Raw genomic sequence first — 25,034 nt, forward strand, 5'->3', positions numbered from 1 at the left:
CCCCTGCAACCCGTTGGCTCCGTCGTAGCGCAGTACCATATTTTGTGGCACCTCTTGACCGCTTGGGGAGGACAGGAGCAGCAAGGAGCTGTGAAGGTGCCATTGTTATCTTAGCCATGAATGATCTTCTTCTAGATTCCATAGAAGATGACAGATCCAATGAGGACTCACATGAATCCCCAAAATTCTGCCTGGAACTGTCATCAGAGGCTACCACCTCAGGCCTGAGTGGAACAGTTGAGTCTGCATCAGCCCTCCTCGCTGTTCCATTGTACTCTAATAATAATGGCCCGTGAAATCTAGAGATGGTCTCAGACGGAGTATCAGCAACTCCTTCCACGTCCGAGGGGGGGTCAGACAGAGTAACCGCTGTCACATCAACATCCAAGTCCAATCTCAAAGCATGAGCCTCCACATTATCATCATCATTAATTGTAGCAATTTTATTTCCAGCAGTGGTTTTTCGACGCCGTTGATAGAAGATTTTGACTGTTGTTGCACCACCATAGACCATCCCAGATGGCAAAGAAAACCCACTTAGATTTACTCTTAGATACCCAAGGTCCCTACATGGAGTCAGAAATGGCTTCAAATAATTTATAGGTGGGCATAATTGCAGCCCAATCCAATCCCGACTGGCTGTAGAAATCCCTAACCAATTCGAAGATTGTGGCCCAAAACCTCCTAGGTCCACCGTCATATCCAAACAGCAGGGATCAATGAAAATCCTGGACGATTGATGAAACATGGACGAATGACGAGTCTCCCAATCAGCAAGAAGACAATCCAGAAGTGGGTCAGCAATTTTATGTAATTCAGAAGTGTCAACAATGCACGATATCTGGCAAGCTGTCCCCTGGTTGGTAACTGGTGGCTGGCTAGTCCCTGAACGGTCTCTGGCTGCGCGTCCCAAGGATGAATTACGCCCATCCCTCAGGAATGGGCTAGATCTCCCACCCCAAATGCACCAAGCCCCTGAGACAATCCCTGATTGGCATGTCCATAGTGGCCATTACTTTGATCACCATCATTCACAGAATCCATAGGAAGAGCAGACTGTGAATTGGAATCGTTCGGTCGGAAGGCAACGGAAAAACTAATAGTGATTGGGTAGCTCAGAGCCATAGTTTCTCCAACATTGCCCTCAACAACCTGAACAGACTCAACAATCCACAAGTCACGTGAAGCAGGAATAGTAGACGGATCAGTACACCAAGCAGAGCATCGAAAGCAGGACAAATCTTGCAGTGCCAAGGTCTCCTGATGCACCTGATGAATCCAAGCATAGGGGCTAAGAATATGTTCCACCGTATTAGTTTCCCAGGCATGAACAGGGATGCCTCCAATCTCCAGATCAACCAAGAATGGCAAGGCGACTCCCGAGGCGCCAAGAAACCTTGCCCAACGCTTACAGATAACAGAAAAAGAAGCAGTTCTGATGAGAGGCCAACGACTGACTAGGAGGTCTGCCTTGGCCATATTAGGAAGAATCAGTAGCAGACTACTTGCAGAGATCCTGCGGATGACCAGTGAAGTTTCATTGATATTCAATCTTGGAGCCAGAAGCGCAGCAATCTCCACCGGAGGAATCACAAGGTCGCTGATAATGGTTAACACCACCGCAGTCCTGAGATCATCTTCAGAAGCCGATAGCTTGTTGCTTGGAGTACATCTTTTTCTGCAGGCATCCCTCACTTCCATTTCTCCTCTAACCCATCCATCTGTGTTTAGTATTGTTAGTCAACATAGCAATACAACAACACTTGCTATTGGTCCTTACGTTTTTGGCGCTTCTGTGCTGAAATGGTTGAGCTGCAATTTCCCCCCTCATAATCTTGCACTTTTGCACTTTGTATGGCTTTTGCTGGTTCTCACATGATGTCGCTGTTTGTTTCTGCGTGAGCACCTGTCATGTACGGCCGCTCGTACGCCAGGCAGCGTCGCGCCCGTGACAGGCGTCGCGCACAGGAGCGTGCAGGGCGCGCAGATCTGGGAGATCAGCAGGAGCATATGGAAAGCAGTGGCTAGGAAGGAAAATAGAAGAATGGAAAGTAGAGGGAAGGAAAGGAGAGATTGATGGGTGATTGATTAGTAGAAGAATGTAAAGTAGAGGGAAGGAAAGGAGTGATTGATTAGTGTTACCATGTTTAGGCTTGCCTAAAATAACAGCATGCCGATGGCTATATATGCGGCACAGGGAGACAGGAATAAAGGCAGCAAACAAGTTATCTCTTCTCCACCTCTCTCTCTACCAACTAAGCCTACGGCTGTGGGGGATAACCACGCCGGAGAAGACGACGAACCGCGGCTACGACCTTCGTAGCCGAGGGCCCCCTGCTCTAGACGCCCAGGCCCTTGACAGCACCACTGCAGAGCTAATAGGCACTGCCTATTACTCCTTTGAATGCTTGGACTTTAGTAACAGACATTTGCTTAATTGTGGTCACAATTAGTGTTAATGGCTTGATGACATTTTTATTGGTTATTAACTTTGTTTGGTAGGATACGTAGAGTGTTGCACGAACCTGGTTACTTATGACTAGGATAAATATGCATAGCTGAACAAAAGGCTGATCTGATGTGGAAAGCATTTATGTGTTCCGGAGCCAGGGCTGGCCATTACATCAAGCATGAGGTGGCATTTATATGTTCTAGGGGAGCTCATATCACACTAGGAGTTAGATTCTGAAATGCTTAGGAATCGCATGGATTCTAATCAAATCCTTCCTTGCATATTGCATCTTAATCAGATACTGATATGCTGGAGAAAGACTAAAGAGGTTCTTTGTGTGTGACACTGCTATGCATGCAGTATAAGAACGAGCCATAGCATCTCAAGTTTTCTCATTTTTTTATGCGCATGAAGTCTTTTTTTCTCGAATACGCAGGAGAACTGCGCATCATTATATTAAGTAGAGAGAAGGTCTAAAGAAGACCAAGAACAACAGCTATACAAAAGAAAATAAAGGAGAAAAAGGAAGAAAAAGAAAGAACAAACAAACAAACAAAAAAAAGGGGGGGGGGGAAGTGAACCAAGCCCCCAAAATTAAGGCCACAGCCTTCTCAGAGCCTTAGCACCTGCCATCTCCCAAAGCCTGGCATCCTCCTGGATCTGTTGCAGAACTGCATTCGAATTTGGGGAGACACCATCAAAAACACAAGCATTTCTGTGCTTCCAGATACACCAAGCCACGAGAATAACCAATGTGTTGAACCCTTTCCTGTGCAAAGATGGCACAAGATCTTCAGCCATACTCCACCAATCCTGGAAAATTGACGTCTCCAGCCCTGGTGCCACAAGCTGCAGCCCCACTTTGCATAAGATCTGCCACCATAAATTCCTGGAGAAGACACAAGAGACCAAAATGTGCTGGATTGTCTCCTCCTGCTGATCACATAGAACGCATCTCACCGGGTGGTCAAGACCTCTACGAGCTAGACGGTCCGCTGTCCAGCATCTATTAAGGGAAGCAAGCCAAATGAAGAATTTGCACTTAGGGGGCGCCCAATTCTTCCATATCCTTTTACCTGGCTCAAATTCCATAGAACCAGCCAAGAAACGTTGGTAGGCTGTTTTAGCAGAGTACTCACCTGAAGCACCTGGAAGCCAACGAAAAGCATCAGGTACTCCAGGTTGCAAATGAATATCCTGAGTTAAATCCCAAATTATTAAGAAATCAACAATCACTTCTGCCGGTAAGCTGCCAGAGATGTCGCCAACCCAACTGTTGTCCCTGAGAGCTTGCTGAACTGTTTTCCTTTTTCTCACTCGAATTGGAACTCTATTTAACAGGGAAGGGGCAATTTCTGAGATACATTGGCCATGCAACCAGCGGTCAGTCCAAAACAGTGTACCAACCCCCTCCCCTACTATGGAGCAAACTGAGGCTGAGAACATGGCAGTAACATTAGGATGGACTTGCACATCAAACTCAGCCCAAGGCCTGTCTGGTTGAGTTTTCTTGAGCCACAGCCACCTCAGATTCAAAGCCCAACCAAGAATTTCAAGATTGTGAATTCCCAAACCCCCCATACTTAGGGGTTTACAGACCTTATTCCACCCCACAAGGCAATGCCCACCTCTAACATCTTTTCTGCCCTTCCACAAAAAGCCCCTTCTGATTTTGTCGATAGCCTTGATCACCCATTTAGGGCAGGGAATCGCAATAAGGTGATAAATAGGGATGGCAGTGAGGACAGATCTGACAAGTGTTAATCTTCCAGCTTGGTTCATTAAAGGAGCCTTCCAGCCTGGCAGCTTATTAGCAACTTTATCAATAACTTCCAAAAACGCACTTCTAGGCATTTTCTTAACAGAAAGAGGAAGCCCCAAATATTTGCAAGGAAATCCAACAATGTTGCAAGGGAATAAGGATTGTGCCTCATCAACACATAGATCATTACATTGGATAGGAGTCATGCTGCATTTACTGACATTGGTTTTAAGACCAGAGGCCTCCCCAAAAATCCTTAGAACCTCCTTGATCAGTGTGATCTCTTTTCTGCTAGGCTGTAGGAAAAGTACAACATCATCAGCATACAGGGAAATCCGTTGACCCTTTCCATGTCTTAATACAGGCAGCAACAGACCCCTTTCCTGTGCCTTTAAAATAAGTGAATCCAAGGTATCCATCACTAGGATGAAAAGCATAGGGGACAAGGGGTCCCCCTGTCTAAGCCCTCTATGATGCTTGATAATCTTCCCAGGTTCCCCATTCACAAGTACTCTTGTTGAAGAAGAGTACAACAATTTGGAAATGATGCTGCACCAAACAGGACCAAAACCCAAATGCCTGAAAATTTCAAACAAGAAGGACCAAGAAACCGAATCAAAAGCTTTTCCAATATCCAATTTCAGCAGGATACGGGGCACCTTTTGCCTATGAATAGCCCTTGCAGTCTGCTGAGAAGAAATCAAGAAAGTAACCAAACAGCTATGTACCTATTTTTTGTGCACAATATGGAAAGTTTCTTTGTTGTAGCATTAGTAAAGCTCACTAGTTTTGTACTCATCATTAGGTTCTGAAGGAGAGTTATGAACGATTTATGGAGTTCATTAAGCGAAGCAACGCTGTTAGTCCAACAGTAACTATGGAAACAGCAACTGCTCTACAGGTACATTGACCATATTACTCAAGCATGTGGTATATAGTTTGAATGTATTCTCATTCTATTTGTTTTGTCCATACTGAGCTGGAGCTTTCAATAATTTATCCGATCTTCTGAACTGCAGCTGAAGCTGGAGAAGGTCACACGTAGGGCTCAGGAGCAGCTTCAGCTGGTGTTAGAAGAACAAAGCAGGTATATGTGCTTCTGGGTTTGAGTACTTCTATGATCCATGACCTTTTGTTAAGGCTGGAAGTATGGAGAATAACATTTGCATTTCATTCTTTATCATAAGTGTCAGTGTGGGTTTTGTCCTCCAATGCCTGAATCTTTTTTTTTTTCATGTCTAGGTTCCTCATATTATTTTTTTCTTGAAAGGTTCCTCATATTATTCAAGACTATTTTTCTCACATATGATGTTTTCGTGCTAACGTTTCCTATTGTATGATTCAATCCATTGCCATTATGTGTTTGTTTTGGCTCTCACAGTTTGTTCTTTTCCTAGATTTGGACTTGATATTGATCTGGATGCACCAAAAGTTAGGATTCCTTTGAATGCTAATCAACCTTTGCTGGGCAATGAGTACTTTGTTCTTGATTTTGGCCATTTTACATTGCATACAAGAGTAAGTTTTTGGTCCCAAAATATGTCATAATGTTGAGCTAGCTGTTACTAACTGTTCTTTCAACTACAGGATGGTAAGCATGATGAAGAAAGACAGAGTCTGTATTCAGGCTTTTATATTACTGGGAGGGATATGGCTGCTTTCCTTATTTGTGATTTAGCTCAGAACATATACTCAATACCTGAAAATTTAGATCAAGATACCCTCCTAGGTCATACCTTTGATGATAATCAGTTCTGTTCTCTTCTTGATCGCTGTGGAATGTCAGTGATAATTGAGCAGGTAATTAAGGTGGCCTTTTTACATTACATATTTCAACTGTTGAAATATCAAATCTATAATAAAGTTAGTTGTCTTACCAAATTACGTGTTTTGGTTTGGTGAAGTACGTTGGACTCATTAAGAACATGTACAACAATGTTGTGGTTGTGGCTAGTGTTTGAAGACACAAATGACTCCCCAATTAAAATAGAACTACATCAAGGGTGAGCTTTGAGCCCTTAACCTTTTGCCTTGGTGATGGATGAGGTCACAAGGAACATGCAAGGGGATATCCCTTGGTGTATGCTTTTCGCGAATAATGCAGTGCTATTTGACGAAAACTGAGCAGGAGTAAATAGGAAACTAGAGGTGTGATTTGAGACTCTAGAGTCTAAAGATTTTAAACGTAGGGGGTGTTTGAGTCCCTGTTACATCGGATGTTGGGATGCTAGTTAAAGTATTAAATATATTGTAATTACACAGATGGTACTAGATGTCGAGACAAATTTATTAAACCTAATTAGTCTATGATTTACCCATGTGATGCTACAGTAAACATTTGCTAATTGTGGATTAATTAGTCTTAATAAATCAGTTTAGTTGTTTAATCTTCATTTGTGTAATTAGTTTTGTAAATAGACTATATTTAATACTCGTAATTTGCATTAAGACATCCGATGTGACATGGACTAAACTTTAGTCATGAAAACCAAACACCCTCCTTAGTAGAACTAATGTATGCGATGTGACATCAGCACTGCCATACATAAGGACATATTAGTTGGAAGGTCAAGTAGTGTCTAGGAAAGATACCTTTTGGTATTTAAGATCAATGCTATATAGAGATGGAGATATTGATGAAGATGTTAGCCATAGAATGATAGAATCAAAGTAGGGTGGATGAAGTGGCATCGACCCTGTTTTATGTGACTATGGTCCGATGCTGTCAACAGTTAGAGTCCTACACCCTCTGTTTGTCTCATATCTTGCCACCTTCTCATATGTGCTAAGTCCAACTTGCATATCTTGCCATTGCCACCTTCTCATATAGTCATATGTGCTAAGTACAACTTGTTCCAAACACTATGGATCATGAGTTAACCTAAGTTAGTGATTTCTAAGGTGGTTTCTCACAACTTCATTAGGTCCTAATGCACATGCATGAGTTCGTCTCACCTAATGGCATATAAGCAACTGACTTGAACCATGAGTTTTCCCTTTATAGTACGACTACTTATCCTTAATCCGATCGTGCACTCTATTGCGTCATCGGTAAAAACAAAATGCCCTACCTTATATCTTTGCCTTGCATCTTGCTTTTACGTCTTCTCACAAGTCTTGACCTCCCTAGATCGAACAATGTAAAGCACGTTGCCCCGCCAATACTTTAATCTGAACATGATAAGCAAGAGCTAGTCTTCCATTGTATGTAAAAACTCCTGGTGATTCAACTATTCAGAGGTCTCTAGACAGAGGGACTGAAGTCAGGTCATAACACCAGCCATAACAATGGAAAACAACTAAAATTTTGAGCTCTAAAGTCTCATCATGGACCTTATGCACCTAGGCAGAAGTGTTCAATAGATGTTGGACAGTGGTCAATTTTCAAGCATGTAAAGGAATGCCACTTAATTCAAATTCCACAGGAATAGGCAATCTTGCTCCTGGTGACCCAAAAAATTTGGACAAAATTTAAACGGTATCAGACAAAAGAATTCGTTACCGATGATATCTGTGTCTGACTAGTTCCATATTCGACACACGGTTATCCGTATTTGCATCAAGAACATCCGTATTTGTGTTTGTATCCGAAGTTATCCGCGTTCGAATAAAAATATGAAAACAAACATGGTTTCGGTGATATCCGTCCGTATTCGATCCGATTACATCCCTAAGGCCAAGTATTGTATTGTTCAACAACGCTGAACTGCTGTTTAGAACTGCTTGCTGCCTGATTCTACTGTTTTACTGGAATATGTCAGCCTCTTATATTGTTTAGATGAGCCCCATCCGACAAATGAAGATTTAAAGCAGTGTTAATTTGTCGCAAATAACTGAAACTGAGGTGCATACACTATATTGTATTTTTTATTGTTAGACTATTATGGCAATGTTCCTAGGCTCCCTTTTGTGTGAGGTTTGATTGTCTATTTGTTTCCTCCCGCGTGAGGACTAGTATAGCAACTAGATGCTCTCTCATATGGTAGATAGGATCTGCTATCTCTATATAGGAAGTAGGATCCTATTCATGGTAGGCAAGCTCTGATTGCATCCAGGCTGCTGCACTCCTTCCTAGTGCGTCACCCTGTGGCTGCTATATATTGTAATGCCTATCTCAGTCAATACTATCAACTCCTATTCCCCATTACTCCTCTAATATTTTTTACGCATCAACACTCTCCTTTTATTTGTCTAAAAATATCTCGAAAAATACGTCTTTATAGGTGCCCTATTTACTTTTGATTGATGGTTGACCTTATAGGAGATACATAGGGAATGTGCCAGTTTCACATTTGGTGCAAAATTTGCATGTACAATTGACCACTACTATTGAGCTTATATGATATAAGTTTGAGCATATTATGCGTTGTTATCTTGAAATGCTCTTTTATTTTTACATGCCCTATCATTGTGGTCTGTTCCCAGACCTTTAGTCTTCTTCTTAAAATACTAATATGCAGCTCTCATGCGTGTTCGCGAATTTTTTTACATGCTCTATCTGTTTTTTATTTGTTCGAATTTGTTAAAAATCTTTGGTTGTTCATACTGATGGGTACATAGGGGAGAAAATCTGTACATTATAATGAATACAATTTACTCTACACTACTGTTTTTGCATTGAAATATATGTAATGTTTTGCTTTTTTTTCATGGGATGGCATGAAGATCAAAGTTCCACATCCGAATTATCCATCAACTCGTGTTGCTTTTCAAGTACCCAATCTGGACATTCACTTTTCACCAAAAAGGTACTGCAAGATAGTTGAACTGCTTGGTGTGCTTCTCCATATGAAGGGAAACAATAATGAATATTCAAATAACCATGAAAGTGGTAGCTTGGCGCCTTGGTATCCTGCTGATCTAGCTGGCGATGCTAGAACATTGGTTTGGAGGGTATGAAGTTACACTTTTGTTCTGATTATTCAATCACATTGTACCATGTGATGCATCTATTCAATTTGCTGATACCATATTTGTATGTGTTGTTTTCGGTTCAAGGGCATTGGTTATTCGCAAGCTGAATGGCATACTTGCTATGTTGTATTATCTGGGATGTATCTATATATTTTGGAGTCAGAATTCTCCGCGAATTACCAAAGGTGTTGTAGGTATGTACTACAGTGTCCTAATTCTCCTCAGAATAAAGAAAATATATTTAATCTGGCTAAAAAACTAAATTTCGTTCTTTAGTTTAACATCTCTGAATTTACTAAAGCAACTCAATTTTCATGAAGAGATAGTGTAGCAGTCTGTATGTGAGTTTCATTGGCTTGAAATAAATTTTGTATTCTCGAATGACACTTATGTATTAGTGTTAGTTTACTAGTTGAGTAGAGATTTTAAGGAAATTGTTCTGTTAAAAAAATAGATGGAAATCAGGATTATATATACTTTTGGTAAGTATTTTTATGTCATTTATGCTTATGATATTTGGTTTTGCAGCATGGCTAGTCGCCAAGTATTTGAAGTGCCACCAACTAGTGTTGGTGGATCTCCTTACAGTATTGGTGTGTGTTCTAGAGGTGGAGACACGCATAAGGTAAGTGATTGGGTCCTATTTGCACTTTATGGTGATATTTAAGGTCACTGCTGGAAATTCTGAAATCGAAAGTTCATAAGTTGATTCTTTATTTATTTGTGGAGCAATGTTTCCAATCTAAAGCCCACTTGGAGAGCTGATTAGGCATGGAAACTAGATGTGTGTATAATATACCTAAATAAGCAGCGGACAAAATGTTCACATATTCTTGCCTTCTTGGCATGATATTCTAGTCCCTCTGATTCCAAATTCGATGATTGTCTTCAACACTGTTGCACTGAGTGTTTCCTTGGTGGCGAAGACAGTAAAAGTGGAGGGAGCCCTTTGGTGTTTGGCTGGGGCTTAGGGCATCCGGGGTGTTTTATTGTTTATTTTTCTTTTCGTCGTGGTTGTTTTGTTTGTTTGAAATTGGCACACTTGCTTGTAATCAGTGCAAAGTTGGGTTTGGTATGTGTTTTGTTTTGTGTCTTGGTTGCACATATTTTCTCTTCTTTAGGCTATCTCCAACAGCTTACTCATCCCATCTCCTATTTCAAACTCTACTCTATAAAAAATGCAGTCTACAGTACAAAACAATGTTTTGCATGGCCATATGCACGATCTGCTGGCCATAGCCCTATGATGAAATGACATGAAGCTTTCCTGTGTAATTGGAGGAAAAATTAAGTTATGTTACGCAGGATATTGATAGTCTACAATTCCAATATGCTAGGACAATTTGACATGTATACTATTACTAGTCAGATGATCGTGCATCGCTACAGTTTCTATATGTCATATGATTTTGTTTTAATAAAACATAAAAATATGTGTTCTGTTGGTTAGGTGGCTAGGTGGATGTGAATGGGGAGCCAACATCCAAAGTTCGAACTCCCACTTCTGCACAATTTTACCTTATTTTTGCATAACCATGGAAACTGGGCGTGGGCGTTGAAGTTGATGTTTTTTTTCTCGAAAGCGCAGGAGAACTGCGCATCATTTTAATTAGAGAAGAAAAAAGGTCCAAAATGGACCAAGGTACAAAGCCCTAAGCAGGCTTAATCAAAACAAAAAACTCACACCACTCCCTAGACCCTGTGAAGGTTACGCGCAAGCTCTAAGCCAAAACTCTGAAGATGCTTGGCTCCAGCCGTAATCCAACACCCAATCTCATCAAGAAGTTGATGTTTGGACCGCAAGTTAGATTAGAAAGAAGTATAGGGACTTTTTTTGCAAAAGGGATGACAGTGGAAACTAGGAAAATTGGTGCTTTAAGTAGTAGAGATAAATAGATAAAATTTATATTATGAAATTATTTTTCCATGATGGATCTAGAAACATCAACCATATATGCATGCCGCTGACATAGTTGATCTATGTAACTTTTCGCCACCATTCAATCAAATCATGTCTTTCGTGTTAATCTTAGAGCCTGATGCTTGTTTGCAGGCAGATTAGCGTTTTTGGCATGGTCTAATGTTATATATAGTTCATTCATGACCGCGTCTGTCTTATAGACATTAGAAGTGAATAGAAAATGAACATTTTCTTGAATAGAATGGAATCAGGAGGGTCATGCTAACTGAAGTCTTTGCTATGTATCATGTAAAATTATAAAAAATCAAATGGCTTTGTCAGTTTGTTTTTTGCTTTTTTTTCGAAAGCGTAGGAGAGCTGCGCATCATTTAATTAGAGAAGAAAGGGTTCAAAATGGACCAAGGAATAGAGCCAAGAACAAAACACCCACTATCCTTCAACCCCGGCCCCACCATACACACACTATCCTTCAACCAACACTACAGCTTCCACAGAGGCCAAGGCAGGATTACAGTGGTACTCCATACCCACACCAAGTTAGGCCATGTGCATATTAAGCGCGACCTCAAGGCCTAAATTCTCAAGATGTTTAGTTCCAGCCTTAATTCAACACACCATCCCATCGACAAAACACATTTGATAATGCCCAACGAAGGGTTCTCTCCATCGAAGACTGCCTTGTTGCGGTGAATCCATAAATACCAGGCCCCCAAAATGATGACGCTGTTCATACCCTTTCTTTTGCTTTTATGAATCCTCTTACATACCTTCCGCCACCAATCGGCAAAGGAGATCTCATCTCCAGACAGAGAGAGATTACCAAATCCCAAGGGCAAAACAATGGTATGCCAAAACTGTCTTGCAAAGACGCACGTACACAATATATGCTGGATGGTTTCTTGCGATTGATCACATAAAAGACAAGACTCCGGGTGGTCCAAACCTCTCCTTTCCAGTCTATCTGATGTCCGACATTTATTCCGTATAGCCAGCCATAGGAAAAATTTGCACTTTGGAGGAGCCCAAGACTTCCACAGCCTCTTCCAAGGTTCAAAATTAATGGATCCTATGAAAAAGGCCTTGTAGCATGACTTGGTGGAGAACTGGCCAGATGAAGTATGCAGCCATATATGTTTATCAACCTCCTGTGCTAAAACCACTCTTCTTACAGCATCCCATAAAAGCAAGAACTGTTGTATCCCAACCCAAGAAAGGGGTGTCAAGATGTCACTGTTCCAATGACAATTTTCAATAGCTTGGGCCACAGTTCTAGTGGAGACAATATTTTTACCAAATTTAGAAACAACAGCAGGAGCAAAGTCCTTGATGCAGCCGCCATCTAACCATCTGTCTGACCAGAATAAAGTCCTGTTCCCATTTCCAACCACAGTAACAACCGAAGATTGAAAGAACTTCCTCACTTGCACTGGCACAGGCAGCTTTAATCCATGCCAAGGTTTGTTAGTGTCTGTTTTCTCCAGCCACAACCACATAGCTTGCAGTGCCCAGCTTTGGAAATACAGATTAGGGACCCCAAAACCACCAAGAATGAGTGGCCTTGTAACGATATCCCATGAGACTAAACAAAGCATGCACTATTAAATTTCTACTCCTATAAAGCATCAGTTCCGACATTCGTATTGCGTCGTCATTTTTACAAAAAAACTCCATGCATTTCTCTACTCCTTTAAAGCGTGAGTTTGCATCGTCGTGCGTCACGTGCGAAGCGCGTAGATCTGTTTTTCTGCCCCATATCTCGCCTAACAACTACATAAGTCTTATCTCTTGCATGCCCAACCAATCATGCAACCATCACCATCATAAGCGCTTCATCCTCTCTACTCTTATGAAACATCAGTTTTGACTGTCATCCTGTCTACAAAAAACCCTTGCATTTCTCTACTTTAAAGAACAAGATTGCACCGTCGTGTTTCACACACGAAGCTTGTAGATCTATTTTTCTCCCCCACATCTTGCCTAACAACTCAGATAAGATAATTCTTATCTGTTTTTCGCCCTCACATCTCGTCTAACAACAGAATAAAATAAGTCTAATCTCTGACATGCACAACCAACCATGCAACCATCACTACCATGAGCGCTTTCTCCTCTCTGTTGCCATCGTATATTATCCCCCAACTTCCCATCTCTTTCCCCGTCACTACCTCCCCCACCCAGATTCTTCTGCACCGTCAGAGAGGACATCTGACCTAGAGCGGTTCCTCCTCGCTGTCACCGTCTTATATTAACCCTCAACTTTCCATCTATTTTCCTATCGCTGCCTCCCTCACTCTGATTCTTGAGGTTGATGATAATATAAGTATTGCTCATTTTCATGTAATCGTTGTGCGCTAATGTTTTATCGAATATTTATGTGCCGTCGCAACACATGGACATGTACTAGTGTCTTAAACATGTGTGAGATATTAAGGCATCTTCGTGTACTCCTCACTTTTTATTACTCCAGATCAACACTTCGTTTTGCCTTTTTAGTCTATTTAATATTAATCTATTATACAATATTTTTACATAGTATGTTAAATATGAGTTTCTGCTTTGGAATGCCATTCTTTGTTGGAGAATAACCATTTACATGATTTTCCCCATCCGCCTTTCGTTTTGTCTAAGCATTATTCCATATGCAGGCACTAGAACTGACCAGCACACTGGTAATTGAATTTCGTAATGAAATCGAGAAGGCTATGTGGATGAAAGCACTTGTCCAGGCAACATACCGAGCTTCTGTATGCCTTTTTTAACTTAAAAGTACTCGACATATGACCTAAAGCTTGTAATGGTTTGTTTTATATTTCGTATCTTGTTTCTTGTAGGCTCCTCCTGACGTGAACATATTAGGAGATCCTGTTAGCCCTCCCCCAGAATCAAGTACACCACGGCTTAATAGCTTGGGATTAGTGGATCTTGTTGTGAATGGCTCTGTTATTGAAACTAAACTTTCACTGTATGGGAAGGTAAAACATTACATAAATTTCGGTAATTTTTCTCAAATGAGACCTATTATACTCAAGAAGCATCTGACTTTCATATTGATTACTGTGTTTCCCCATTTATCTCACTATCGTAGCTGGACAGAAAGAGCAGTGATTCGCAAGAGCTTCTAATGCTAGAGCTCCTTGGGAATGGAGGGAAGGTAATTGTTCCATTCTTACTTGAAGTACCTATTTCACTCTGGGCCCTTAAAACTTTTCATGGATTCTCGTCCAATGTTATCAGATTGTATATTTAAGGCTAGTCGTAAGGCCACCAATCATACACCTAATTGCAATTAGTCATCAATTTGGGTCGGTTAGTTGAACCTTTTAATGCTTGAAAGGAGAGGTTGGTGCATGTTTGTAGGCATAGCCAGAGGCCCACAACAGGGGAGGTGGGTGGAGTTGCTAGGGTCCAGGAGCAGGGATTCAGGGAAGATGCGGGTGGAGCAGAGGAAGGAAATGCGGACGCTAGCGAGGTATAGGTAGCTGGCCAGGCATGGATGGAGGTGGTGTTGTGGACAGAGGTAGGACCATCAGAGTGAGTTGCAGCCTTGCAGGTGACGACGAGGAAGAGATGGAGAGGCATAGGCAGAGGTGGAGGTGTACGTGTACGTGCAGGAGACATGTGCTGAGGCACAAGATGCGTTAGCGAGGGATAGCGGAGAGGTGACTGAAGCGGGAGAAATGGAGAACGAAAAAAGACGCGCGCTTGATGAAAATGGCGAAGACTGCTCATCCGCTCCTCTTCACTGCTTACATATATACTAGAAACCTAATGGACCAGCTAAAGGTTGGCCAAAATGTTCCAGATCCTCCCATACAGATTTTTGAGCTGGCCCAACAAGTCATCAAGATGCTCTACTTATCAAGATTAGCCATCTATTTGTCGATTGAATATGTTTCGAATCGAGGAACCTTATCGAGTCCCATGTTACGATTAAGACGACTAATCATGATTAGTCGTCCGATCTGATAACACTGTTCTCATCTGGGACCTCCAACTAATAAAGTGACCAGTTGGGTCTTGGATCTTATGCCGCGCTCGAGTAGAGGTCCAAAGCCTGCCATGTCACATCTAAATGTCTACATGTCCGTGCCATTGCAAGAAGACCCATATGATAATCCATTAACCCATACAAAGTTTAAGGACCCATATTGCAATTTAGCCAATAATAAAATATAATAAAAGAATTACAAGTAACTAAAATGACACAAACATTTAGATGGATAATTTTGCCCCATAGTGCAGATGGATCTTTTTCTGTATTTTCGGTTTTGGCCTCCATGAAGGGGCGGTTTTCATTATGTATTGGCCTTTTTTGGCCTCTCTTTTCTTAATATAATGACGTGTAGTTCTCCTGTGCGCTCAAGATTTTTTTTGCACTTACTATATCATTTTTTTTTTCCATTTTTGTTGGTCATTCATGTTTTTATCTTTTCATTGCTGTCAAAACTAATATGTCAAATGTATGCATGTCTCTTTCCTTCTAAAGATACTGTTATTGCAATGAGAGTTATGGCCTATGATGGCTACAATTGGCAACAAGTCTGAATTGATTATTATTCTTAGGCCTTATCCTTCTTTAGTTGAGGTGGTTAGAGCTAATATATGCAAAATCCAGGTATATTGTTGAAATCAATAAAGAAGTTTGGGCACACCCCTCACATTGTCTAAGACAAGATCCCACTTTCTCTCATCCATAATTGTCTTTGCTAGTTACCATCTTCCCAATGTTTTCAAGTCGGACGACTTGCTGGTCGTTCTGGCTAACCGACTTGGGCGATTAATCACGATTAGTTGGACAACTTGGTTATTAATCGCGATTGGTCCAAACTGACTTAGACTAAGGAGGATATTGTGGTAACACAAAGTGTGCTGCCTTGTGAGCTTTCGGTTTTCCCTTGCCACTATCTTGGTCTTCCTCTCTCTCTAGTTAAGCTCACTAAAGATCAGGTCCAACCTTTTGTGGATAAAATTGCAAGGCAACTCTAGCTGGAAGTCTGACTTAATGACAAAAGCAGGTAGAAGGATTCAGATTCAAGTCTTCAACATGTATTGACAGGCATGATGGTTTATTTAGCAATGGCTTTTGATTTTCCTTCCTAGGCCTGGGAAGCCATTGACAAAATCCGAAAAGGCTTTCTTTGGAGAGGACACAAAGAGGCTAAGGGAGGCCATTGCCTTGTGGCCTGGGGTAGAGTCTGCCGGCCTCTCCGGCTGGGAGGCTTGGGATCTCTAGTCTGCCCGAGATGTGTTGGGCTCTTCGGATGAGATGGTTACGGCTGCATAAAACTGATTCAACACGGCCTTGGGCGTAGCTCCCCTTTCATGATCCTAATAAATTTCGGGCTTTCTTCTCCACTGTTCTTCTTTCAGAAGTTGGAAATGGATCCAACACCCTCCCTGTCTTGGACTGAGAAATGGATCTCAGGGCAGAGAATATGTGACATTGCTCCCAGGCTTTTTCAGTGTATACCCAGAAGGATTTCAAAAAGAACTGTTTAGGAGGCTCTTCTAAATAGGAGATGGATCTCTGATATCAAAGGTGCCCTCTCTGTGGGAGTTTTGGTGGATTATCTTCAGCTTTGGAACCTTCTTTCTGAGATAGTGTTGCAGCCTACTATTGAAGACAGACATGTTTTCAGTATTGCCTCAGATGGTAACTATTCAGCTAAAGTGGCTTATGAAGGGCTCTTCATGGGATCAGTCTCTATTTCAGCCACTATCCCAGGGTGTGGAAAACCCGGGCCCCACCTAAATGCAGATTTTTTGTTTGGCTCGCTGCGCATAACAGGTGCTGGACAGCTAACAGGTTGGCCAAAAGAGGATTTGATCACCCTCCAAAATGCCCCTTGTGTGATCAAGAGGATGAAACCTTAGGTCATCTCCTCATCTCCTGTGCTTTCTCAACGGATTTCTCATTTCTGGTTTCAGCTGCTGTGGACTTTCGACCTTCAAGTGCTAGCCCCTCAGCCTGGTTTGTCATCCTTCATGAGTTGGTGGGAAGAAGCCTCTTCTTCGGTTACAGGTCTTGTTAGAAAGAGGTTCAATTCTCTTATTGCTTTGGGGGCCTGGATTATTTGGAATCATCGCAACAAATGCGTCTTTGATAAATGGAGCCCTAATGTGTTTTTAGCCATTAGGAAATGGCTGGGGATAAAGGACTTTCCTACCTGTCTGCCCATCTTCTTGAGGTTTAGTCTCCGAGGGGGAGTTAGGCCAGTAGTTGGGTGCTATTCTCTGATGGATTCTTTTGGTTTTCTGGTTTTTAGACCTCCGTAAGGAAGTCGGTCTTGTTGTACCTTGTCTTCTTAAACCTTTTTATCTCCTTAATATAATGTGGCGTAGTTCTCCTGCGCTTTTCGAGGAAAAAAACTATTCATCGCGACTAATCACGATTATTTGGACGACTTGATTACATTGCATCTTCCAAAGGAGCACATAAAAGAGACAGTGTGTTTCTAGTTATTAATTTTCACATCATAGAAGAGCCAATGAGTCTGTCATCTGTTTCTGAAAGTTCACAGATGTAAACAGAAATCTAATAATTTAGGATCCTTGCATCTTTTACTTCATAAATTCCTTCTATCCAAATTAATTGTTATTATGCATATTCAAGCAATGTTTTCAAGTCGGATGACTTGCTGGCTGTTCTGACTGACCGACTTGGGCGATTAATCGCGATTAACCACAATTAGTATGATGGGTCTGAATGAGGGATTTTAGGAATTTTCGCTTCCTCAATACAGCCTATATTACGCTTTTGCCAAAGAAGGACTATTATGGCCAAGGATTTCAGGCCTATCAGCTTGATACACAGCTTCGCGAAGGTTCTCACTAAGGTTTTGGCTAATCGCTTGAGAAACCACATGGATGAGATTGTTTCCAAGAACCAAAGTGCGTTTATTAAGGGTCGCTTTATACAAGACAATTTTATGTTGGTTCAGCAAACTGCAAGGTTTCTTCATGCCCAAAAGCAGTCTAGAATCGTACTCAAGCTAGATATTTCAAAGGCCTTCGACTCTGTCTCCTGGCCCTTCCTTTTAGAAGTGTTGCAAGGGCTGGGTTTTGGTCCTGTTTGGAGAGATATTGTCAGTGGGCTCCTCATGACATCCTCTACCCAAATCCTCCTTAATGGGATTCCAGGATATTTTATTGCTCATAAGAGGGGGCTGAGGCAAGGAGATCCCTTGCCCCCCTTGCTGTTTATATTTGTGATGGATATCCTTAATCACTTGGTGTCAGCTGCTGCCCTTGAAGGACTTCTCCAGCCCCTCTCTTCGAGGTCTGTCCAGCATCGTATTTCTCTATACGCTGATGACATGTTGTTGTTTTTAAGACCAGTTGCTGCAGAACTGAACATGGTTATTCGGATTTTGGACTTATTTGGTGAGGCTACAGGGCTGAAAGCTAATGTGCAGAAAAGCACTGTGGCCCCCATCCACTGCACTCAACTGGAAATCCAAGAAGTAATGGACTATTTCCCTTGTAAGATTTAAGAGTTTCCTATCAAATACTTGGGCTTACCACTCTCTATTAAAAAACTGTCAAAGAATCAACTTCAGCCCCTCATAGATCAGCTAACTGACCTCTTGCCTGGCTTGAAGGCCGATCTAATGACGTGGGGTGGGCGAGCCACTACAGTCCAGTTTGTGCTCACAGCAACAATTATCTATCACGCATTGGTGCTTGACTTGCCTAAATGGGCTCTCAGAGCCATTGATAAGATTAGGTGAGGTTTTCTTTGGAGAGGTCGTAAAGAAGCCAATGGAGGTCACTGTTTGGTTGCTTGGCACAAAGTCACTAGGCCTAAGGAGCTAGAGGTGGCCTCAGCATCTCAGATATTCGTTGTCTGAATTGGGCTTTGAGGGTTAGATGGCTTTGGCTTGCTAAGACTGACCAAGCAAGCCTTGGGCTGATCTGCCCTTTAAATCAAATGTGATGGTTCAGGCTCTGTTTAATCACGCCATGGATTCAGTCTTGGGTGATGGTCACACTATTTTGCTTTGGAAAGACAGATTCACAGATGGCTTCTGGGGCAACACATAGCTGACTTAGTGCCTCACATTTTTGCTGCTGTCCCTACCATTTTGGTGAATAGAAGAACAATGGCGGAAGCTATGGAAGGAATGAGTTGGGTCAGAGACTTGAGAGGTTTAGTTTCTCAGGAGATTATTTCTGATGTCCTACAACTTTGTGATGCCATCTCCGGTGTGATCCTGCGTCTGGAACATCTGACAAATTCTTTTGGCGTTTCTCCAGCTCAAGGCAATATTCTGCAAAGTCGGCTTATGATATTACCTTCTGTGGCTCCACTATTTTTAGGCCCTTTGAGAGGGTGTGGAAGTCCTGGGCGCCAGACAAGTGCAAATTCTTCACGTGGCTGGTTTTGCAAGATCTTTGTTGGACTGCTGATCGCCTGAGGAGGGGACTCTCCCATCCTACAGCTTGCCCGCTTTGTGACTAGGAGGATGAAAACATTAACCATCTTTTGGTCTTGTGTTTTTTTTGAGACAGTTATGGTTCCACCTTCTGCAGCGGTTGGGGTTGGCTGCCCTCTCTCCAAGCCGTTCGGAGGACAGCCTGGATGAATGGTGGAGCAGCTCTGTCAATCTAGTTGATGATCCTCGCAAGATTGGTTTCAATTCGCTGGTGATCCTTGGAGCTTGGGCTATTTGGGACACCGCAACGACTGCATCTTCAAGGGGATCGCTCCTAATTTGTCTAGCGTGTTAGGTTTGGCCGAGGACGACCTCAGTCTTTGGTGTATGGCTGGGGCCAAGGGCCTTTCCATGATGTTTCGGCTTTCACTCCAGCAGGGCATTGAGTGTGGGTGTGACGGTGTGTATGGGGTTTTGTATGTGCGTGTAGTGTGGGTGCTGTTTGTGGGTGAGTTTTGTGGTGGCGTGAGTTAGAGTGTGTGGGCTGTTATCCTGTCTTTTTCTTCTATTTATTAAATGATACGCAGCTCTCCTGCGTGTTCGAGAAAAAATGTTCAGCAACTGTAGATTATGGTTTATTATATTCTGTTTCATTTTCGGCTGACTCCTCGCTATGTATATTTTAGGTTAATGTTGTTCAATCTTCTCGTGGTCTTAGTGTGAAAACAAAATTGCATTCATTGAAAATAATGGATGAGCTACAAGGTCGTCTTTCAATGACTTCAAAGTATTTAGTGTGCTCTGTCATCAATGAAAGTGTTGGAGCTACCTCTTCCGATACACTTGATAAGGGCGGCGACCTAAGCATCTTTCCTGTGGATGAGGATCCTTTCATGGATGCATTAACAGATTTTACTCCAGATCAAAATTCTAATCCAGATGACTGTCAAATTCCCAACTTCATTTCTGATGCAAATGAGTACAATGAAATAGGTTCAAAAGATGGTTCATGCTTTGATGGGGATGAACAGAACGCAAAACCTACTGAAATATTTTATGAGGCACAAGATAGTAATGTGGCAGATTTTGTTGTTCTGACATTCTTGAGCAGGAGTCCTGATTCTTGTCTTTATGATGGTATAGATTCACAGGTAATTGACATTGAAAATTAGTATCCTTTTAGTTTTGTTCATTTTAATGATACATTTGAATAAAGCATCAGAAATCTGTTTGTCTTGCATTAATATCTCTTGCGCAGTTGAGCTGTACACCTCTCCCTGTATATTCATTGTTTAGCTGCTTTTTTCAGATGAGTATTCGTATGTCCGCACTGGAATTCTACTGTAACAGACCCACACTTGTTGCTCTAATTGAGTTTGGATTTGATCTTAGCACGGTTAATTCTGTGCCGAAATGTAGTCTTGATGTGGCACCTGCAATTGAAACTGTGAAACCCACAGGGAAGGAAGAAGGTGCTCCTACTATTGTAAAAGGATTGTTAGGTTATGGGAAACGTCGAACAATTTTCAACATCAAAATGGATGTGGATAGGGTATCAATGTTTCTCAATAAGGAAGATGGTTCTCAGCTTGCAATGTTTGTGCAAGAGAAATTTCTGTTTGATTTGAAGGTGAGATATTTGCAATGAATAAAAAAATTATGAAATATAATATACAAAACATAGTTATAATTATAATTTGACTCAATGTTGGTTAAGTATACAATGTTGGCTCTTTCTTATTAAAATGTGCCTTGTATTTTTTAATGAAGAGATTACAAAATTAAAGTATCCACTATGAAATGCTAGAGTACTCGTTTAGGGTTTGTGGTTTACCCCGTGTAATTAACTTCTCACCCCTGTGTAATGGGCTAGGCCCAACTAACTCAGTCTATTAATACAACACCCAACCCTTTGTTAGGGTTAGGGTTTCCCACATGGTATAGAGCTAGGTTCCAACTTTTCTCTCTCCCTACCCTCCCTACCCAGCAGCAGGGCACCCCTACAGCCCTAGCTGCCGCTGTCGGCCACCTCTCCTGCTAGCGCCCCTTCTCTTCTCCCCGCCGACGCCCTCCTGTCCATTCCCATGGAGCTGCCGCCACTCCCACCGATAAGCGCGGGCGCGGCCGGCCATGCCACTGCCGCCGCCACCTCGTGCGGCACTGTTGCAGCCGCCGCCGCCACTACCAGTACGGACGCGAGCCCGCACCCAACCCTCACCGCTCTCATTGCAGGCGCTGATTGGGCGGTCGACATGCACAACACCGTCATTGTCGCCCCACTCCTCATCGCCGGGCTCTTCACCAGCATCTCCGCCGCCAGTGCCGGCCTCCTCCCTGGCCTCCTCCCCGCTGCAGGCAGCTCGTCACCACCGCGCTCACCGAGGATGGGGCCCCGTTCATCGCTGGCCTTGGGCCCCTCCCTGGAGCCTCTGCTACTACGTACGTGCCATAACACCCCACTACCCTCGTGGCGCAGCAGCAGTACCCCCGTCGTACCCCGCCATATCCGACACCACGTGGGCCAACATCGCCTCGTCGTCGACAACTCCTCCACCCGCATCCTCGCTCGTCGCGGCCATCGCCACCATCCAGGCAGCCGTCGCCGCCTCCCACGAGCGCCAACGTGCCACGTCCTTGGCCCTGGAGCAGGAGCGTGCCATCAGCGCCGCCCTGACCGCTCAGATGGCCATTGCGCACGCCTCCTTCTCGGCCGCTTGTCGGTCGCCCGTGAGGACCCCCTGTTGACCCTCGCGGTTCCCCACGCCTCTAGGCTCGACGCTGACATCGTCGCCGCCCTCCATGCTCAGGCCGCCGGGGTCCACAACATTCGGTCTCGTGTTTGTTGTGCTGGACCTGGCGTCCTCCCACTACCCTCGGTGGGGTACTCAGGTCATCCTCACACTTCGACGATTCGCCCTCGCCAACCATGTCCTCGACGACGCCATCGCCCGCTGTCTCCATCGTGGACCCAGATGGACAACGTCGTCCTCTTGTGGCTTAACGGTACCGTCACCGTTGAGCAGCAGGACATCGTCCGTGACCAGGCAGACACTGCGCACCAGGCATGGCTCGCTCTCACAGACCAGTTCCTCGGGAACCGGGAGGCTCGGGCGTTCCACCTCGACGCCTAGTTCCACTTGTTCTCTCAGGGGCATCTCTCAGAGGGAGAGTACTGCCGCCAGATGAAGGGCATGGCAGACTCTCTCTGTGACCTCGGCGAGCTTGTCGCTGACCATACCTTGGTGCTAAACCTTCTGTGTGGCCTCAGCCCCGGCTACAACCACATGAAGGCTCTCATTAAGTGGACCGTGTCCTTCCCTACATTCCATGCTGTGCGGAACGAGCTTCTCCTCGAGGACCTCACCATGGAGACTAAGGCGCCTACTTTGGCCCCGACACTCTACGCTCCTCCTGGTGGCCAGGCACCTTCGGGGGGCCAGGCCCCTCGTCCTCCGTCGACCGGGGCTCTTACCCGCCCTCCACCCGTCGTCCCCTGCGGCTCCTTGTTCAGCTTCCACCGCTGATGGAGGTCGTCGCTCTCACAAGGGCAGCCGCGGGGATGGCGGCTCCACCTGAGGTGGTCCCGTCGGTAGAGGTGGCGGTGGCTGGGCCAGGCCCCGAGTGCCCCCTGTCCTACGACGCTAGCCCTCCTGACAGCGCCTCCCTACGGCGTGCCTTCAACGCCCCCTACGGCGTGCCGACGACTCTGGCCCCGCCCCAGCTCACGCCCCCGGGGACCACCACCTCGATGCCTTGGTCTTCGTTGGCTAGAGGATAGGACTTTGCCTTGCTCGCCGTCGCCTTCAGCACCATGGCGATGACCCCACCCCTTCGACTAGGTGGTCGACTCCGGTGCTTCTTACCACACCACTCCCACTACGGGCACGCTCTCTCGGTCCCATCCCATCCATTCCTCCCACCCCTCCTCGATCGTTGTTGGAAACGACACCACTCCGGCGGTCACCTTAGTAGGTGCCTTGGTTCTCCCTGGGCCGTTCTATCTCAACTACGTTCTCGTTGTTCCTCACATCACTCATAATCTTCTTTCTGTTCGTCGGTTCACCATCGACAACTCTTGTTTCATTGAGTTTGACCCCTCTAGTTTTTCTGTGAAGGATCTGGCCATCAGGACCCCTATCGCCCGCTGTGACAGCTTGGGGCCCCTCTACACGCTCCGGCCTTCCTCCACTTGCGTGTCAACACCTCCCGTTCTGGTCTCCACCACCTCCTCCACCACTTGACATCGTCGTCTCGGCCATCCAAGTCCAGATGTCATCAACAAGCTCACAAGTAGTCTAGATCTTTTTGTAGCAGGGGACATTTTGAGGGTCTCTGCCATGCTTGTCAGCTGGGCCAACGAACTCGTCTCCCATTCACTCCTTCTAGGGCTGAGCAGGCTTTTGATCTGGTTCATTGTGATCTCTGGACCTCCCCTGTACTCAGTTTGTCTAGATATAAATACTATCTGGTGATTTTAGATGATTTTTCCCATTTTGTTTGGACTTTTCCTCTTCGGTTGAAGTCCGACACGTTCACCACCCTCACACATTTCTTCGCTTGGGTATCCACCCAGTTTCGTTTCCCGGTCCGTGCCCTGCAGTGTGATAATGGCCGCAAGTTCGACAAACACAGCTTCCACTTTTTCTTCCCCACTCATGGCGTCTAGTTGCGTCTCTCGTGCCCCTACACCTCTCCCTAGAATGGCCGGGCCGAATGCATGATTCGCACCACTACCTATATGATCTGCTGCCTTCTCTTCCAGGAGTCTCTCCCTACCTGTTACTGGGCAGAGGCCCTGCACACTGCCACACACCTCGTCAACCGCCTTCCATCGAAGGCGGTGAGGCACCCTATTCCCCACTTCGCCCTGTACGACACAACCCCCTCTTACGACCACTTTCTTGTGTTCGGCTGTGCCTGCTATCCCAACACTTCTGCCACTTCTCCCCATAAGCTATCTCCTCGCTCCACTCACCATAAGGGGTATCGTTGTCTTGACCTCGTCTCACACCGCATCCTCATCTCTCATCACGTTGTTTTCGACGAAGATGTGTTTTCCCTTGCTGGCTCCTCGCCACCCACCGATCTCGATTCCCTCCTCGAGTTTGATCCGGTTCCCCCTCCACCCCGGTCACTTCCAACTGCTCTTCCCTAGGTTCAGACGCCACCGCTTGCGTCTGTAACCGCACCACATGCGACCCAGACGTCCCGCCGTGCGCCATTGCCCGCGCCACGCGCGGCTCGGACGCCTCCGCTCGTGTTTCTTCCCACGCCACGCGCGGCCACATCGACCTCTTGCGCCACGCGCGACCCTGTCGACCCCGCTCGCGCCACGCGTGGCCCCGTTGACCACATCTGCGCCACTGGCGGCCCCGTCGACCACGCTTGCGCCACACGCGGCCCCGATGACGAGCGTGGTCCACTTTGCCAACCCCGCCCTAGTCTACCACCGCCGCGGGCGTGCCAATCTCTTGGCTCCCGCTGACCCGGGCCTGTCGACGAGCGCTGCTCGATTCGTCGACTTTGCCGTCGTCTATCACCGTCGCAAGAAGGCCATGCCCGCGGCTCCCGACGCCCCGGCGGCTCGCACCGAGGTTCCCGTGTACCACT

At 44.7% G+C, this 25,034-nt stretch overlaps 1 protein-coding gene across 2 annotated transcripts in view; it reads left to right on the top strand.

Annotated features, from left to right (window-relative positions):
- LOC103654673 (uncharacterized) overlaps window positions 1-25,034 on the top strand; it is a 118,262-nt gene that overhangs the window by 32,944 nt on the left and 60,284 nt on the right. The window contains exons 1-13 of one of the 2 annotated variants that reach the window (XM_008681518.3): window positions 3,009-4,922; window positions 5,020-5,115; window positions 5,234-5,301; window positions 5,612-5,732; window positions 5,802-6,014; window positions 8,880-9,107; window positions 9,213-9,322; window positions 9,657-9,753; window positions 13,695-13,793; window positions 13,881-14,021; window positions 14,135-14,200; window positions 20,111-20,575; window positions 20,734-21,054. In XM_008681518.3, the coding sequence (XP_008679740.1) occupies window positions 5,047-5,115; window positions 5,234-5,301; window positions 5,612-5,732; window positions 5,802-6,014; window positions 8,880-9,107; window positions 9,213-9,322; window positions 9,657-9,753; window positions 13,695-13,793; window positions 13,881-14,021; window positions 14,135-14,200; window positions 20,111-20,575; window positions 20,734-21,054 (1,998 nt within the window). In that variant the 5' untranslated portion in view covers window positions 3,009-4,922; window positions 5,020-5,046. Of the gene's footprint in view, window positions 1-3,008; window positions 4,923-5,019; window positions 5,116-5,233; window positions 5,302-5,611; window positions 5,733-5,801; window positions 6,015-8,879; window positions 9,108-9,212; window positions 9,323-9,656; window positions 9,754-13,694; window positions 13,794-13,880; window positions 14,022-14,134; window positions 14,201-20,110; window positions 20,576-20,733; window positions 21,055-25,034 lie in introns of those variants that run through there. The other variant, XM_020552861.2, reaches the window with a different exon arrangement.

The sequence above is a fragment of the Zea mays genome, chromosome 4 (genome assembly GCF_902167145.1).
Source record: "Zea mays cultivar B73 chromosome 4, Zm-B73-REFERENCE-NAM-5.0, whole genome shotgun sequence".
In the NCBI taxonomy this organism is placed as follows: domain Eukaryota; kingdom Viridiplantae; phylum Streptophyta; class Magnoliopsida; order Poales; family Poaceae; genus Zea; species Zea mays.